Source organism: Medicago sativa, chromosome 7 (genome assembly GCF_051527215.1).
Source record: "Medicago sativa cultivar Bolivia chromosome 7, Bolivia_mono, whole genome shotgun sequence".
In the NCBI taxonomy this organism is placed as follows: Eukaryota; Viridiplantae; Streptophyta; class Magnoliopsida; order Fabales; family Fabaceae; genus Medicago; species Medicago sativa.
The window spans coordinates 37,644,104-37,663,075 of NC_140755.1; the positions used below are offsets into that span (position 1 = coordinate 37,644,104).

Below are 18,972 nucleotides of genomic sequence, written 5' to 3' on the forward strand. Positions count from 1 at the left end.
AAATGTCTAAGAAAAATGGTGTGGAAAGACCATAACAGTCGTCTACAACGTAAGCTTTGCGGTGTCATGACTTTTATCACTTGTTATGTGAGTGGAATACATAGTTCTTATGCTATCATCCACAAGAATTTTCCACACCCTGCCGAAGACCACATAAAGTTCTTATGCAAATTTTAGAGTTGCATGAGATTTACGCGGTGTCATGACTTTTATCACTTGTTATGTGAGTGGAATACATAGTTCTTATGCTATCATCCACGAGAATTTTCCACATCCTGCCGAAGACCACATAAAGTTCTTATGCAAATTTTGGAGTTGCATGAGATTTATGCGGTGTCATGACTTTTATCACTTGTTATGTGAGTGGAATACATAGTTCTTATGCTATCATCCACAAGAATTTTCCACACCCTGCCGAAGACCACATAAAGTTCTTATGCAAATTTTGGAGTTGCATGAGATTTACGCGGTGTCATGACTTTTATCACTTGTTATGTGAGTGGAATACATAGTTCTTATGCTATCATCCACAAGAATTTTCCACACCCTGCCGAAGACCACATAAAGTTCTTACGCAAATTTTGGAGTTGCATGAGATTTACGCAGTGTCATGACTTTTATCACTTGTTATGTGAGTGGAATACATAGTTCTTATGCTATCATCCCCACATAAAGTTGTTATGCAAATTTTGGAGTTGCATGAGATTTACGCGGTGTCATGACTTTTATCACTTGTTATGTGAGTGGAATACATAGTTTTTATGCTATCATCCACAAGAATTTTCCACACCCTGCCGAAGACCACATAAAGTTCTTATGCAAATTTTGGAGTTGCATGAGATTTACGCGGTGCCATGACTTTTATCACTTGTTATGTGAGTGGAATACATAGTTCTTATGCTATCATCCACAAGAATTTTCCACACCCTGCCGAAGACCACATAAAGTTCTTATGCAAATTTTGGAGTTGCATGAGATTTACGCGGTGTCATGACTTTTATCGCTTGTTATGTGAGTGGAATGCATAGTTCTTATGCTATCATCCGCAAGAATTTTCCACCCCCTGCCAAAGACCACATAAAGTTCTTATGCAAATTTTGGAGTTGCATGAGATTTACGCGGTGTCATGACTTTTATCACTTGTTATGTGAGTGGAATACATAGTTCTTATGCTATCATCCACAAGAATTTTCCACCCCCTGCCGAAGACCACATAAAGTTCTTATGCAAATTTTGGAGTTGCATGAGATTTACGCGGTGTCATGACTTTTATCACTTGTTATGTGAGTGGAATACATAGTTCTTATGCTATCATCCACAAGAATTTTCCACACCCTGCCGAAGACCACATAAAGTTCTTATGCAAATTTTGGAGTTGCATGAGATTTACAAAAACAAATTGGCTTCTACCACAAAATACAGTGACAAAAAGAAAGACTGGCATAGCTTAAAATTCAAAGTAGTAAGAATGGGCCATCCTATTATTTAAGAACTTATGAATAATTTATTTTTGTAAAATTAATTTATATATTTTTTTTAAGAAAATAGAAATTATTTTGTAGTTGTTTACCATTATACAAATCATTTGTAGAAGATGGTATTTAAGAATAACTACTCTACAAAAGAATAACTACTCTACAAACTTTTCGTATTTTAAGCATTTGAAACTAACGGTACTTAATAAACACGTTTTTTTTTTAAGAAGTTAAATTAGCATGCCGAAATTACACAGGGGATAATTGAATATGAGACTTTGGAAAAGAACACACTTCATAGACCCGAACCAACTAACTCGACTTTAAAAGCCTATTTAGTATTATACATAGGAATGGACAAAAAAACCAAAATGTTGAACTGAACTGCTGAACCGATATATTGAAACCAACCAGATTTCAGTATCAGTTATTAACCGAACGGTTTAATAAAAAGAAAAACAGAACTGAACTTGAACCATTACGAACCATTATTTAAGGCTTCTGAACCATCACGAACCAAATTTTTTACATAAATATAGATCACTTCGAAAGAAATTATATTGTTAGACACAACTATACATATGTTTGCCTTGTAACCAAAAATAAAAACAATATATATGTTTGCATATGCAACCATCATTATTTTTGTTTGTAAAAGTTTCACATTCAACTGTGTAACTGAATCTTATTCTCTGGTCTTAATTGTTCCTCATGGCAGTCCAATATGCAACTCAAGCTCTTGTATTGATTTTTTCCATTATAACAACTCTCAACTTCATTGTATGCATGGAGGTGACTTGCAATGATAAAGAGAGGAATGCACTCCTCAGCTTCAAGCATGGATTGTCTGACCCTTCAAAAAGGCTGTCATCATGGTCTGATGCAGACGATTGCTGTCGATGGATGGGAGTTCGATGCAACAACATGACAGGCCGAGTCATGGAACTCGATCTTAGCACACCTCTTGACTCTGCATACATGGAATTGAGTGGTGAGATTAGTCCTTCCTTGTTAGAACTAAAATATTTGATTCGTTTGGACTTGAGCTTAAATTACTTTGTCCATACTAAAATACCAAGTTTTTTTGGCTCTATGGAGAGGTTAACTTACCTTGACCTTAGTTATAGTGGTTTCATGGGACTAATCCCTCATCAGATAGGAAATCTCTCAAACCTAAAGTACCTTAATCTTGGATACAATTATGCTCTTCAAATAGATAATCTTGATTGGATAACAAAACTTCCTTCTTTAGAACATCTTGATTTAAGTGGTGTAGACCTTTATAATGAAACAAATTGGTTTGAACTATTGAGTAATTCACTTCCTTCTCTTTTAGAATTACATTTGGAAAATTGCCAAATTGATAACATAGAAGCAGCAAGGAAAACAAATTTCTCAAATCTCCAAGTCCTTGATCTTTCAAATAACAATCTCAATCATGAAATTCTTTCATGGTTCTCCAATCTAAGTACAACTCTTGTCCAACTTGATTTGAGTAGTAACATTCTACAAGGAGAAATTCCTCAAATTATCTCAAATCTTCAAAACTTGAAATCATTAGAACTTCAAGGAAACCAACTCAGTGGTGCACTTCCTGATTCATTAGGCCGACTTAAGCATCTTGAAGTTCTAGATCTTAGTAAGAATACCATTGTTCATTCAATTCCCACGTCATTTTCAAATTTATCATCATTGAGGACATTAAATCTTGGTCACAATCAACTGAATGGTACAATTCCTAAGAGTTTAGGGTTCCTTAGAAACTTGCAGGTATTAAACCTTGGAGCTAATTCCTTAACTGGTGGAATTCCTGCAACCCTTGGAATTCTATCAAACTTAGTGACATTAGACCTTTCATTTAATCTTTTGGAAGGACCAGTCCAAGGAAAAAGTCTCGAAAAACTTTCCGAATTAAAGGAACTACGTTTGTCTTCGACGAATGTGTTCCTCAGTGTCGACTCGAGTTGGACTCCTCTTTTTCAACTTGAATATGTTTTACTGAGTTCCTGTGGAATAGGTCCCAAGTTTCCGTCTTGGTTGAAAATGCAAAGTTCCGTCAAAGTGCTTACAATGTCGAATTCTGGTATTTCGGATTTGGCGCCAAGTTGGTTTTGGAATTGGATTTTGCAAATTGAATTTCTTGATATTTCTAACAATTTCATAAGTGGAGATATATCTAACATCTACCTAAATTCAAGCATCATAAACTTGAGTTCGAATCACTTCAAGGGTAGATTACCAAGTGTGTCTGGAAATGTTGAAGTGTTAAATATTGCCAATAACTCAATTTCAGGTCCAATTTCTTCTCCTTTTCTATGTGAAAGAATGAATTTTGAGAACAAGTTAACTGTGCTTGATGTTTCAAATAACTTGTTATCTGGTGATCTTGGCCACTGTTGGATTCATTGGCAAAATTTAATGCACTTGAATTTAGGAAGAAACAATTTGTCTGGTGAAATTCCAAACTCCATTGGTTTTTTATCTGAACTTGAATCTTTGCTACTAGATGACAATGATTTTTATGGATCCATTCCTTCAACTCTGCAAAATTGTTCTATGTTGAAGTTCATTGACCTGGGAAATAACAAACTTTCTGACACATTACCATCTTGGATTTGGGAAATGCAATATCTAATGGTTCTTCGTCTGCGATCTAACGAATTCAAAGGTAGCATTACTCAAATGATGTGTCAACTTTCGTCCCTTATTGTGCTAGATATTGCCAACAATAGCCTATCAGGAACAATCCCCAATTGTTTGAATGAAATGAAAACAATGGCTGGTGAAGATGATTTCTTTGCCAACCCTTTAAAATATAACTATGGTTTTGGCTTTAACTATAACAATTACAAAGAAAGTCTAGTCCTGGTTCCAAAAGGAGATGAGTTGGAGTATAGAGACAACTTGATACTTGTGAGAATGATTGATCTTTCAAGTAATAATCTTTTTGGAACTATTCCTCCTCAAATTGCGAAGCTATCCGCGCTTCGGTTTTTGAACTTGTCTCAAAACAGTCTTTATGGAGAGATACCAAATGACATGGGGAAAATGAAATTGTTAGAATCACTTGATCTTTCATTGAACAAAATTTCAGGTCAAATACCTCAAAGCATGTCTGATTTGTCATTTTTAAGTTTCCTGAATCTATCAAACAACAACTTATCAGGAAGAATTCCAACTAGCACTCAACTTCAGAGCTTTGAAGCACTTAGCTATGCAGGTAATCCTCAGCTTTGTGGTCCTCCTGTGATGAATAATTGTACAAAAACGAAACAAGTTTTGGAGCGTGGAAATTCTGATGCTGGTTTCGTTGACACATCAGATTTCTACGTAGGAATGGGAGTTGGATTTGCAGCAGGGTTTTGGGGGGTTTGCATTGCTATTTTCTTTAACAGAACTTGCAGGCATGCTTATTTTCATTTTCTTGACCGCTTGAAAGATCTTGTTTATGTAACCTTTGTCTTAAAGGTAAGAAGGACAATTGCAGTATTTTGACTTTGCCTGTCAAGAGGGATGAAAATGTGGAAATTGGACCATACCGCACGCCACTAGGAGTCTGGTCGATATTGAAGTTGCATTGAAGTCTCGTATTGTTAATACAACCAGGATGTTGGAAGTATATGATATCCATCCCCGTTAAAGACAGGCACGGTCCGTGCCTGTATAGGCACGACCGTGCCAAGTCCCAGACTGCTATGTTTTGTTATTTTTCAGACCCAAAAGCCCATGGGTTGCTTGCTATGTAATGTTTATACCTTTTTTAGGGCTTAAGTTAGCTTTTAGGCTATAAAAAGAGCAGCCACCAGACTTATTATTCATCTTTTATTCTTGGGAATTTTCCGCGACAATTATTTCTTTGAATAAAAGTTCTTATTTTCTTGTTATTTATTTTTATGTCTTTTTTTGAACCAATAATCCTGAGGCGCTTATTATTATTAATTTTATCAATCAAAAATCCAAACTTTTTAACCTTTAAACTTTCACCTAATCACCTTTAAAAAGAGAATCACAATTACAACAACTCCTTGTTGGAACGATACTTTTTTATTACTTCGATAAAACTGTGCACTTGCGGAAAATACACATCAAGTTTTTGGCACCGTTGCCGGGGAGTTAGACAATATTGATTACCTTTTTAGTACCGGTTAGACTGAAATTTTTTCCTTTTCTTTTTCTTTATTTTTCTACCTTCAAAACCACTATCAATGGACTTCTGCCCTTGATCACTTGAATGCTAAGGTGGACGCACTTTTTCAAAAATTTGATAAGTTAACTGTTAATGTTGTCACACATGCCCCTGTTTTGCCACCTTGTGAAGTTTATGGAATATTTGGTCATACTGGCGTTGAATGCCAACTAGGTAGTGTTGTTGGAAGTCCTGAGCAAGTAAACTATGCTCAATATAATCAAGGGTTTAGGAACAATCAAAAATTTTATAATAAAACCCCTCAAAATCTTTTTGGACAACAAACAGCACCACTCTGTTATGCAAACAACCAAAGAGTCCCTCAAAACTTCAGCTTGGAACTTTTGCTAGAAAATTATGTAATGGGTTAATCCAAGCAGTTCCAAGAACTTAAAACCCAAACTGGATTTTTGAATGACTCTCTCGCTAAGCTTTCATCAAAAGTGGATTCTATTTGTACTCACAAGAAAATGTTAGAGACTCAAATCTATCAAGTAGCCCAACAAATAGCCTCTTCCTCACAAACCTCCGAAATCTTTCTGGGCCAATTGGAAGACAACCCCAAAGGCCATATAAATGCTATTACACTTAGGGATGATAAGCAATTAGAGGACCCCGGTTTTGAAAACTAAGACAATTGAGAGTGAGACAGAGAGCGAAAAACCGCAAAGTGAGAAAGCCATAGGAGAGAATGATAAGCCAATTGTTTCACCACCTCATAAGCCCAAAATTCATTTTCCATAAAGGCTTGCTAAGCCTAACCTGGAGGCACAGTTTAAAAAGTTTATTGACATGCTGAAAAAAAATATACATTAATATCCCTTTTACCGAAGCTTTGTCTCAAATGCCTCTCTATGCAAAAAATTTGAAAGATATTTTATCAAATAAAAGAAAGATAGAGGATAATGAGACAATAGCTTTGACAAGGGAATTTAGTGTTGTCATAAAGAAATTGCCTCCAAAGCTCAGAGATCCCAGTAGTTTTTCCATCCCCTGTGTGATTGGGAATGAAACCATTGAGAAAGTCATGCGTGACTTAGGAGCGAGTGTTTTTTTGATGTCATTGTTCCTTTGTGAAAGGTTTGGTAAGGGTAGAGAAACCTTTTGATCGTCAAGCTAATGACGTTAAAAGAGCGCTGCGTGGGAGGCAACCCACGGGTTAATGTTATTTTTTTTCTTTGTTTATGTTTTGCAAATTAATAGAAGAAAAGCCACATAAAAGATCCTCCATCAAGTCCACAATAAATCGTGAGCTTTCCTTTTTCCTTTCTCTTTTATTTTTGCAATTTTCTCTTTTCGTTTCATTGAGGACAATGTTTAACCCAAATATGGGGGCGTCAATAAAGTGTCTAGTCTAGTAAGTGTCATAGTGTTTCGAACTCCCTTGAAATTTGATTTTTTGTTTTGTTTTGTTGCGAAAAGCATGTAAGCAGCTTGTTTTTATTGTGTAAAATGACTTAATTTTTTTTTTTAAGTTTCTTCCAAAATGGCTGTTTTTGTACATGAAAATGATTTCTTGTGTTTTGAGTGTTCTTGCTATACCCACATCAGGATTATTGTGAAAATTCTCCTTGAGAAAAGCACAAAGTGTGTAGGTAGGTATTTTAAGGAGCACGTTCTAACTTTAGTGGTAAATTGACCCTTAAAAGTTTTCAGAATAAAAGTAGTATAAGTTAGTATGGGAATAAAATGATCAAGGTGACTAAGTGCCCAAAACTGGTTGGTCACCAAGACACTAATCAAATGATCAAGTGCCTAAAACTGGTTGATTATTAAGAGGGTCAGAAGCTAAATAGGGGACACCATTGACTTGGGGGGTAAGAGCTGCCCTCACTGGCTTCCCGGGGAAGATTTGGTTAACCTAAAAACTCTTAAGAAGACATCATTGACCTTGGGGGTTAGGAGCTGCCCTCACTGGCTTACCTTGGAAGGTGTTGTCATCTTGAAAACCAAAAGTAGCTTCTGTAATCCCTTCTTGCTTGAAATTGTCAAAAGATCATAAATGACTCCCACCTCTCTTATATGAAATGAAGAAAGAACTTTTCTCGGTTGGTTTAGTGTTAGGGATAGAACATGTTTCCTCATAATATCTCTTACACATGAGCAAGATAAAGCTGGACTACACACACACACTCACTAGAAACTTGATGTTGGGTTGAATAGGTTCATGAGAAATACTTAAAGTTGTGATTAGTGTACGCTGAAAACAAAGTATTGGAGGAGACAAAAGTTTTTAATTATGTTGTCATATTGTTAAATTTGTTAAATGTTGCTAATGTTTATACCTTTTGCTTGAGGACAAGCAAAGATTCAAGTATGAGGGAGTTTGATAAGTCAATAATTTAGTGTTTTTAAGTGTTTATTTTATTAAGATTTTATTGTTTTTAATTACTTTTTAGAACTTTAGTACTTCATCAAATCTTGTGTTATTCAATTTCAGGAACAATTATGGTGAAATATTGAGCCTTGGAGCAAAAGAAAGGGTTTCGGAGCATAATTAAGGAAAGGAAGGATCAAGAACATGATTTGGGGCTGATTGAGACCAAAAATATGAAGATTCTATGCAAAAATATCAGGCACCGACGTGCTTGACAAAGCCCAAACCGTGCACCCATTGTTGTTCAAACGTGCAAGTTCCAGGAAGCTTGGCACAATTCGTGCCTGTACAGGCATGACCGTGTGCGACCTCCATCACCTTTTTGCTGTTTTGCGTTAAAGACAGGCACGGTCCGTGCCTACACAGGCACGACCGTGCCATGTCCCAGGCTGGTATGTTTTGTTATTTTTTAGACCAAAAAGCCCATGGGTTGCTTGCTATGTAATGTTTATGCCTTTTCTTAGGGCTTAAGTTAGCTTTTAGGTTGTAAATAGAGCAGCCATCAGACTTATTATTCATCTTTTGTTCTTGGGAATTTTCTGTGACAATTATTTCTTTGAATAAAAGTTTTTATTTTCTTGTTATTTATTTTTATGTCTTTCTTCTCCTTCTCTTTAATCTCCATGTTTACGATGAACATGAGTGAGTAGACTTCTTTGTATTGGGATTGTTGGATGAGTCTAATGACCTAATCCTATCAAACCAAGCCTAGAACCCTAATTTTATGTGAATCTGTTTTTCTAATCTAATCTCACCATTCTTAATTCTTATTTCAAATATTAACCGAAGTATCGAAAGAAGAAGGTTAGTATTGGATATGTTAGATTAGACAAGGATTACGAAACATGAGAATAGTCTAGTAAACCTTGAGACCATAAAGTTTCGCTCTTAATGAGTTTCAATAACGATCAACCATGAGAATAGGCGTGGTTGTTATTGGGAGACACTTATTGATTTCGAGAGAAACCTTGATATGCTTTAGAGAAACCGGTCTTTAGAATTAGATTTAACATAATATTTAGGTATTAGGGTTGGATTGTGAAAGATTTGTCATTATGACGAACCAATAATCCCGATGTGTTTTTTATTATTAATTTTATCAATCAAAAATCCAAACTTTATAACCTTTAAACTTTCAGCTAATCACCTTTAAAAAGAGAATCACAATTACAACAACTCTCTGTTGAAACGATACTTTTTTATTACTTCGACAAAACCGTGCACTTGCAGAAAATACACACCAGTATACATGTCCTTTGAGGACACTTATTGTATGTACTGGCTTTATGTTATTGGTATCTTTAAATAATATAAACTTATAATTACAATTTTAGTCATTTCATAATTTTATGAGCTATCTCCCGGATGTAAGAAATGAATAACATGTTTCTTAACATATGCATTGATATGTAGCATGAAAACCAAAAACCGGATATGGGTTGGAAGCGCATTGGTATGTAGTATGAAAACTGGATGGGTTGGAAGCGAGAGAGAGTTTCTCCAGCCATTATATATATAAATAATATAAATAAATAAAATTAAAAATCACATTTATTATAATTAACATAATATAAAACTAAATAATAAAATCATATTCTATATTGAGTTAGGATTAAATTTTATAAGTATTTAATAAAATGAATAAATATAGGTTGACAATAACTCAGTCGATTAGGGTTCGAACCAAGAATTTCACACTTGTTTTTCCACCTTTTGCAGGAAAATTTGAGTACTCTTTGTCATTAGATGACCCAAACAGTTGAGAATAAAATCAAATGAAGAACTATGTGTAACTTTTTTGAAAACCCTCCCAATGCAACAAAATGAATTAAGTGATCTAAGATAAGAGACGGGTTGTCGTGATGAAACCTAGCCAGTTGTAAACAATGTCCAAGTTTGTCATGAAGAAAACGATGATATGCTCCCTCTGAGTTACCACACCCTCCTACTCAGAGATGATTAATAGCAGTGAACACACCTCTCGCTGAATTAAGTTGTCATTTATTGGAATACAACCAAGTAAACTCCACACACAGAGACAAACTTTAAAGGGGCCTCTTTATGCCAAATGAGATGAGAAATGATGTCTATGATGTGTTGATCCACTGAAATTAAAATGTTGTGAGTACTACTGACATTATACTTTTTTGAAGCATGCAACTGTCATTCGAAACCTCGTGCAAAACAATATAATTCAACAAGGAACAATACTCTCCTAATTGGTTCTCCTCCGCCATCTCCAAACATCACCACCCTCACCCAAACCTAACTGATTCATTTCAGCCACCGTTACCATATTATTATCAGAAGGTTAAAAAAGACGACTGAATCTATCCTTTAAAACAACTCTCTCTAACCAAGAATCCCACCAAAATAAAGTTTAAGCTGTTGAAACAAAAATCTTTTTGACGAATGTTTTAATGATAACAAACCATATGGAATAAACACTAAGTTTTATGAATGGTGATCTACTGATGTTTGCACTTAAGTCTTTTCACAGAAGTTGACAAGAAAGAAGTCTCTTACAAGTGCATATATATACTCATTAGTAGAATACCAAAACAGTAGTATCACAAGCTCAAAGAAGATATAAAAAGAATATTGTTTAAATCAAAAGAGTGTTGATTGAAGAATCAACAAGAATATGAATTATATGATTAATTGATTTATCCTCGTCACCACATGTTTTTCAACAAAGCCTTAAAGATTCTAGGAAGAAAAGGTTAGTAGTTAAAAGGTACACAAAATCACTCTTAAAGTCATGTGACATAACACATATTGAGTTTTGTTACATACCTTGGGTATCTACAAGATATGAAGATTCATGAATGATCTTCAAATAGTTTATAAAAGAGTTTAAGGAAAAGGCACGAAAGTTTCATTCAAGAGAATGATTGATTGTGCCTTCATGATTACATGCATGCCTAAACTAAAACATCTCAAAGATACTCAACGGACAAGAAAAATTGTGTGCAATCCCCAAGAGGAATTATGTGATAAATTGCAACATCAACAAAACAATTCAAGGTTAGTTAACCGAGAATGTATTATCATCTCATATAGAAGAAGACATTATCAACTCCGATAAAAGAATGTTCTCATGATGAGGATGCATATTACACTCGAAATTATTATCATCATTCTATCAAAATGATTAGAATCAACTTTGAAGAGAAACCAATTCATGAATGAATTATTTATCAAGTCATTCTTTAATGATATTGATTGGAGAATTATCAAAGAAGAAAATTGATGATCATATGCTTGGAGATTATATCATAAAAGACTTATGATGGTCCAAGAATCTTATATCACTATTCATGATATGATTTGGAGAATAGAAATCAATCAAAAGAATTTTTACTTTGAGAAAGGTTTCTCATATTCCTACAAATATCACTCTGGTCATTCAAAGTGAAGAAAACATCCTTATTTGATGTTTTAAAAGATAACAAAAATATCATAATTATTATTTTGTTATTCAATAATGTGTTTTGTGAGAATGTTTCAGTGAGAATGTTCTGGAGAACGTTCTGGTCACTGTTCACAAAGCAAATAAATAATCAATATACCCAATATTGAGTAAAATTTTGGAGAACTGTTCACAATGGCTACAATTGTTTAGAGTTGCTTGCATTAAATGTCGATCTAACAGTTTCTACACGCAGGAACTGTTCATTGTTAAAAATTACTTTTTTTATCCTAGTGCATTAATTGGATGAATATCTGTTTAAATTTAATGGTTTATATCCTATCTTATTTCATGCAAATGTCATCACTTTGTACTGCCCTTTTAAACTTTCGAGGCACTTTAAGACTTTGGGCAGATCAATATAAAGCATTGATTGTTGCATTCGTTTTTTTTAATCAATTGTAATTATTATAGTGCAACAAATGTCCAAAAAGACCATCCAAAACAATAAAAATTGAGTATTATAGTATCCTCAAAATTTTTATAGGGGATGTCCCACATCAGAAAACCTATATGAGCCTATGAACATTGCAACTTAACGTCACAAAGCTTACACTCAAGTTCCTAACACCTTTAATCACATCTAGACCGTCATCACATCTATATATTTTTTTAAAACTTCTTTCTATTTCATTGCACATGACATTTGTTCATTGTCTATAAATACCCACCATTTTACACACCAAAATATGCAAATAGATAGTAAAGATAAGATAACCCATCTTCTTCCTAGGCCTTACTCTTCATTCCTTCACCTTCAATTTCTGCTGATTTCAAAAAATTCTTCAGAACACAAGTTGAAACCAGACATAAACTGTGGCAATTAGTTAGAATAAACTGAAACAAAAAAACAATTTTCAACGCATTCAGATCCAATTCAGAAGAAAAAACATTTAACGCATTCAGATCCAGTTCAGAAGAAAAAAAAACTTTGATGATCTGCACAATAAGAAGAACGTGATGATGACCTCACATTAGTATTGCACTATCCTTCTTCCTTCTTGCTCACTTTCATTTGTAGGTTCAACATGTCATTAAAATGATATTAGTGAACAAAGGATGAAGGAAACCATAGTAGACAATGGTTGATGATGGTTGGTGAATGAACAGAAATCATGGTTTGTTCACTTACTCTGCAAGTTCAATCATGGTTGGTGAACATAACTTGATAGAGTGGTACAAAAATGCATGTACAATACATAATTAGCTTTGTGACAAATTATGATTGACCAATCTTAATCAATGGTAATTTCCAAAATAAGTAAATTTAGGAGGTGATTTTTCCTTCTTTCACTGTATTATTTGTCCTGAAAAGTAAAACCAATTGAATTGGGGAAAAAGCAAGACAAAATCAAACCAAACAATTTTTATCTATATGGCAATATTTTTTACCAAGGTTTGTTATCTGATTCCAGCTGCATAGTGGAAGATGCTAATTAGCTACCAAGGTTTTTCATATTACACCCTTTTGAGATTCCTGCACACAATAATTAAGTTTATTAACAGTGAATTTAAGTTATAGGTTGACGTTGACCATGTACAGTCAAATTTGTACTATAAATAATAGGTAGCCTTTGATTTTATAATCCAATATCAATAACTTTCTTTTGCATAAATATTTCATCTTTCTTGAGTTTATTTTAAAGGCCATTGAAAAATGGACAATGTTTTTGGGAAACACAACGAAAAAACAGACGAAGAAATGGAGTAAGGAGGCAAATCTGATGCAAATGTTGCACAGCACAAAAAACCTACACAAACATATTGGATGCTGCAAATGTAAGTCATACATCTCAAAGTTGTTATAAATTTATAAATTCCATGTAAAGATGTATTATTTTTTTCACTGAATCATACAAGTTAAAATTCCCAAGATATTATGCAAAGTTGTTTTTTTTTTCTTCAAATAATCACTAAATCACCAAATCATAATTAAGTAATCCATATTCAAGAAGTTCATAAATTACCATTCAATTCAGTTAGAAATAGAGCATGTAATTGTTTAGAATTCGACAAACATTAGTGTAGAGTTTAGTTCATTTGTGACCTAAAAATAGTGAGTGGAACAAACATTAGTGTATAGAAGAAAAAGCCTTAAAATTTGGGAAGAAAATCAAAATTCTCAGTTTCGACAAAGGCTTGCACCATTTTAAAGCTACTATGAAATAGACGAAAATACGAATAAAACCAATACAGAAAACCAAAATGCATGTGGATTAACGTATAACAAAGTTGTAAAAATCAAACAAATTCAATTGATGAAATGAGAAGGATATTGAAGAGTCTTAATTGCCCTTGGATTTAGCCGCCACAAAAAGATCTGTGCAGCAGTTTTGAAAAAGGAATACCGGAAAAATATTCATCGTTATCAAAATAACCTCATCATTATCAAAGGCATTTAATACTTTTTACACTAATCAATTTGCTCTCTATTTTCTTTAAGTGCTTGGGTACCAATTATAAATAATACTTTTTCAGCCTCTAAATTTAGCATTCAAAAATAACAAAAAATAAATACAAAGCTGATTTCTCATAAGCTTGTGACATTATTTTCAAAATAAACACTTATATGATAAGCACTTTAGTTTATTTGGATGCAACTTAGTTATAATACAAAGCTACAAACACCAAAAGCACAAGCCAAGCAAAAAAGATCCGTACAAAAATAAGAACAAAATGGGATACAAGTCTTCCCATTAAAAAAAAAAAAGTGTTCGGAAACTGAATTGGAGAGTAGAAAATAATAAGTGTCGGCTACATTTTTGTTCAAATTCGTAAAAATATTCTGATCCTTGCATTCAACTTAGTTTAAGAAAACAATAGAGTTCTAAATTATTAGATATAAGCCATTAATGAAAACTATGTATTGTGTGTTTTTTCAATTCCAAAAAGAAACTAAAACTGAAAAACATGTTTTAGTTCTCAGTTTTTTAATTTTAAAAACAATAAAATTGAAAACAATTTTCAAAAACAATATGCTCAAACAATTTTTATATATAACAGTTTATGAAAACTCATTCAAAGAGCCCTAAATCAAACATGTTTTACTCTTATGTAATTTTAAAACCAAAAAACTATTGATTCAGAAAACAAAGATGACCAATATAAAAATGCAACAAATGAAGAATATCAAACAATATCCAAATATTTCAAAGAGGCCCTAGATTTCTTACTAAATACTTCATTGCTGCGTTCCTCTCTCTTCAAATCCAATCCGATCCAACAACAGTATCCAAATATTTCTTAACATATTATTAAGCTTATTCACTGCTCCTGCAAAATCAAGAAGAAAAAGGATCCTAAGAGGAGATAAAGTAGCCAAAAAAAAAAAGACATGCAGAACCAACAATAAGTAAAAGAAAATTTAAAGAAATTAGGAATTTGTGTCTATTTCAAAATCAGCTCAGTCAACAAACAAACCAGCTCAGATGTGCAATACAAGTTAATTTCAAATTTGAAAAGGAAGGAGATTATAGTCTCAAAGAAAAATTTGACCTCCAGGTGTTATATGCAATTTTTCTATAGAGAGAAGAGCACTACTTACACATAGCAAAAAAATGACATTACTGGTGGCGAAAAGTGAGATTTAGGAGATTACTGAAGATGACCGGAAAAATAGCAACGATAGAGCTACGATGGTCTTTCGGAGAAGGTACTCGGATCATGGAATAATTGTAGGGGTTTTGTAGAGGAGATGATGAGTAGTATAGATATGCTCTTATTTACAAGATACGACGTCATAGTTGCCGGAGATGGCCGCTGAAGGTGGCGTTGCTCAGACGAAAGTGGTGGCAGTTTGGAAATCTACTGGATTGTGGAGGTAGATCTCAACTAAAGGAGAAGAATGGTGGTGGTTGTATGGCCATTGGTGGCCGGCCTGCATCTGCATGTGTGGCGGTGGTGATGTGGCCAAAGAGGAACAACAAGAGAGTCGTTCTTGCTGAATAAATGAAGGAAGTAAAAGAAAAATGTAAAAATGGAATAGGTAACGAGAGAAGAGAGAGAACAAATAAAGGTAAATAATATTCCTTCAAAAAAAAAACAATTCTTTCAATATACAATTTAAACTTTTGATTAAAAAAATATGCAAGATGTCAATTCCCAATTTCTACTACACTTTTCAATTGAGTAAATAACCTTAAAAAACCTGACCAAAAAAAAAAAAAACCTTAAAAAAACCTATAATTTTGTATATAAAAAAGGATAAATTAATATTTCAAAATATCACAAATTTCAAGAAGAAAAAATAGTACTTCTCTTATGCTTATTACAAGAATCAATTCATTTTTTAATTTATTAAATAACTATGCATCTAATCTATAATAAATTTAGGGTCTACAAACTTTCTATTATAATGGTTAAGCTGAAATAAAGTCTAAAACGTATCCCTTCCACAATTAAAATCAAGTAGTATAATATTCTCTTAAATAATTTTCATAGGGATGTCCCACCATATAAAACCTATACATGCCTATGAGATTATTCAAGCTTCAAATCAAATCTACAATCTACAACACAGCTACATATCTCCCTCACACAATCTTCTTATTAAAACAATTTAGGGTCCTGCTAACCGGTGCCCCCGGGGCACTGGTTAAGCATACCATAAAAGGGAATTATTACCATAAAAGGAAATTGTTTTTGACTTTATTATAAATTAATTACACAATTTCAATGCATTAACTACTATATAATTTCCTTTTTTATATCCTTAACCAGTGCCCCGAGGGCACCCGTTAGCATTTCCCAACAATTTATTTGCTTAAATTTATTTATAAATACCATCTGACTGCCCAATGCTTTAATATACATTCCACACTGGTATGTGTGATAGGGTCAACTGTGTCACTTAATATGGGACGGAGGGAGTAATATATGTAATTTATTTTTAAACGTCTCGGTGAGTTGTCCACGTGTCTAAAATTGTAAGGTTAGACGTTGTTATTGAGGTTAGAACTCCAATCGTTCCATTTGTGTGTGTGAGTTTCTAAGATTATTTTTCTTTTCATCTATCTATATTAATTGAAATTCGAACCTCTGACACCTTACTTATTCGTTTAATAAGTGAAATTCTTTTTTTTTTTTTAGCAAATAATAAGTGAAATTCTAGCCCTAAGCTACTTGACAAAAATCAAAATAATATTATATTTTTAAGGTCTCTGGTTCGATTCTCCTCAGTGTCAATTTAGGTGAGCTAATTTAACTTCTTCAAAAAAAAATTAAATAAGAATAGTGTAATTTATTTTCAACAAAATTAGAGCGCCAAATAATTTTTCTAAAAAAATAATTAAATAATTTTCCACAATAAACTAATCAAAGAGATGATATTTACACCCCACCGATTGTTATTTATTTCCATAAGAATCAGGAATAGAAATTATTAGAGAAGTTTATAACTTTCATATATTTAAGAGAATGTAATTGTTATTCCAAAAGAATTACTCCGGAAATTTAATGAAGAAAATAATAACTTTTATAGCTTTGGTTTTTGTTCCTGTGTTGTGGTGGTGTTGTGTCGTCTGTAATTCCACTCGTGCGTCGTCGTGTAGTCAATAACCGATTGTAACTCCACTCATCTGTCTGTGGCCGATTGTAATTCTACATGTTCGTCATCGTGTAATTTGTGACCGATTGTAATTCCACCCGCCCGGCTGTAACCAACGTTAATTCTACCCGTGCATCGCACGGGCAACACACTAGTTTACATCAAAAGACAAGTCATCAAAATGCAAAACATGACATAAATTCAATACAAGAAGTTATCTTGGGCCTTAATGATTTTTGATCCATTTGAAGCAAAGCCCATTAAGGAATATGTCTCCAAAGTTACTATCTTATGACATCATGCATTGACATCAAGATTGCATCATCATAAGTGGCCTCCAAGCTTCTATAAACAAAAGAACAGTTGGTTGCACTTCTACAGCACATTACAGCTAAGCAAAAGCGTGTGAAGTTTCTGCCAAGACCAACTGAACTTAGAGAACGTTCTCCTGAACGTTCTGCAAGAACAGAAATTCATACTTTCTCTCCAAGCTTCATTTCGGAGCGCAAATCACATTTGAATTAAAACATAACAGTTGTTTTATGAAGTGGGGATCAAATCTCTCATTCCCTATAAATACATGAAGGTTGTGAAGGAGAAATGTAAGAGTTTGAAATACACAAAGCTTCTATATCTCTCTCTCTAGAAGCTAAAGAAATCATTCTCTCAATCAATATCTTCAACAAACATAAACAAACTCCATAATCTCTCACTATATTTTTTCTCATTATCTCTTGAGTTTGTGTTTGTAAAATCTCTTTTGTTTGAGATATCATTTTCTAACCAAAACCAATAACCATACAAAGTGTAAACTAGGTTTCAAGTCTATTGGGCTTAATAGTTTGATATAGAGTTGTTCCAACCTTTCTTGTGTGATCAGGAATTGTAGAAGCCTGCTGAGGTTGATAATACAGAGTGTAATCGGACTAATTTGGTGTGATCAACAACATAGTGCTATTCATAAGTTTCTGATAGTTGGATACTATAGTAGAAAATCTCACACGAAGTGTGGGGACTGGAAGTAGCTGGCTTTGGTGAACCATGATAAATCTTTTGTGTGATCTTTCTTCTCTCATCTCTTTATTTTTGTTTAACACATTTCACATAATCTCACTTCTAACTAACCATACTAATTTTCCATAGTTATCTTGTCTTTTTATCGCTTTATTTATTTCAGTTATTTATCCAGAGTACTCTGGTCCCTTTATCGCTTTATTTATTTCAGTTATATATCTAGAGTTCTCTGGTCCTTTTGTCGCTTTATTTATTTCAGTTATATATTCAAAGTACTCTGGTCACTTTACTACTTTATTTATTTCATCTATATAATCCAGAACTCTCTGGTCCTTTTACTGCTTTATTTATTTCAGTTATTTACTCCATAATCTTTTGGTCCTCATATTACTTTATTTATTTCAGTCATATAATCCTGAGTTCTCTCGTCCAGTTTATTTATTACTTAATTATTTAAGTTATATTATTACCTGTTTAACCCTTACCAAGAATTTTCTTGAGTAATTATTTCAGAATTAAAATTAAAAAGGGTCACAATTCAAAACCCCCTTTGTTGTGACTATTTCTTCCACTTCATAAGCTCCGTCTCCTAACTCACACCTTAAGTTATCATCAATCACTTTTCTACTCACACACCAACACTATGACTAACACTAGTTATATTATTCCCCCAAACCGAACCCCTTCCACCATCCTCACTAATAGAACCCCCCTTCCTCTTCATATCTAGCTGATACGACTCTAAACCAAAAACTTCCACACTCCTCGTTCAGTCTCCAACATCCATTTACATAACAAAGTCATATTAAACTCCCTTGACTCCTCCCTTAATAAATATGTTTTTGATAGTTTTGATAATATAAAAAATTAAATTAGGTAAGGAAAAACTTGACTCCTCCCTTG

At 33.5% G+C, this 18,972-nt stretch overlaps 1 protein-coding gene and 1 long non-coding RNA gene across 3 annotated transcripts; one reads left to right on the forward strand and one right to left on the reverse strand.

Moving 5' to 3' along the window:
- Positions 1-1,857: 1,857 nt before the first annotated feature.
- Positions 1,858-5,363, forward strand: LOC146906064 (receptor-like protein EIX2). The gene has a single exon (XM_085726843.1). It carries the CDS (start codon positions 2,187-2,189, stop codon positions 4,968-4,970), a length of 2,784 nt encoding a protein of 927 aa, XP_085582969.1. The 5' UTR covers positions 1,858-2,186; the 3' UTR covers positions 4,971-5,363.
- A 6,572-nt stretch (positions 5,364-11,935) lies between these two features.
- Positions 11,936-15,562, reverse strand: LOC146906065 (uncharacterized). Of its 2 annotated transcripts, none has more exons than XR_015018278.1 (4): positions 15,055-15,562; positions 14,684-14,783; positions 12,903-12,987; positions 11,936-12,518 (listed from the first exon to the last, which is right to left on the reverse strand). It is a non-coding gene; the product is annotated as an uncharacterized LOC146906065 (long non-coding RNA). The 2 variants fall into 2 exon arrangements; XR_015018277.1 differs by having other exon boundaries at positions 11,936-12,817.
- Positions 15,563-18,972: the final 3,410 nt, after the last annotated feature.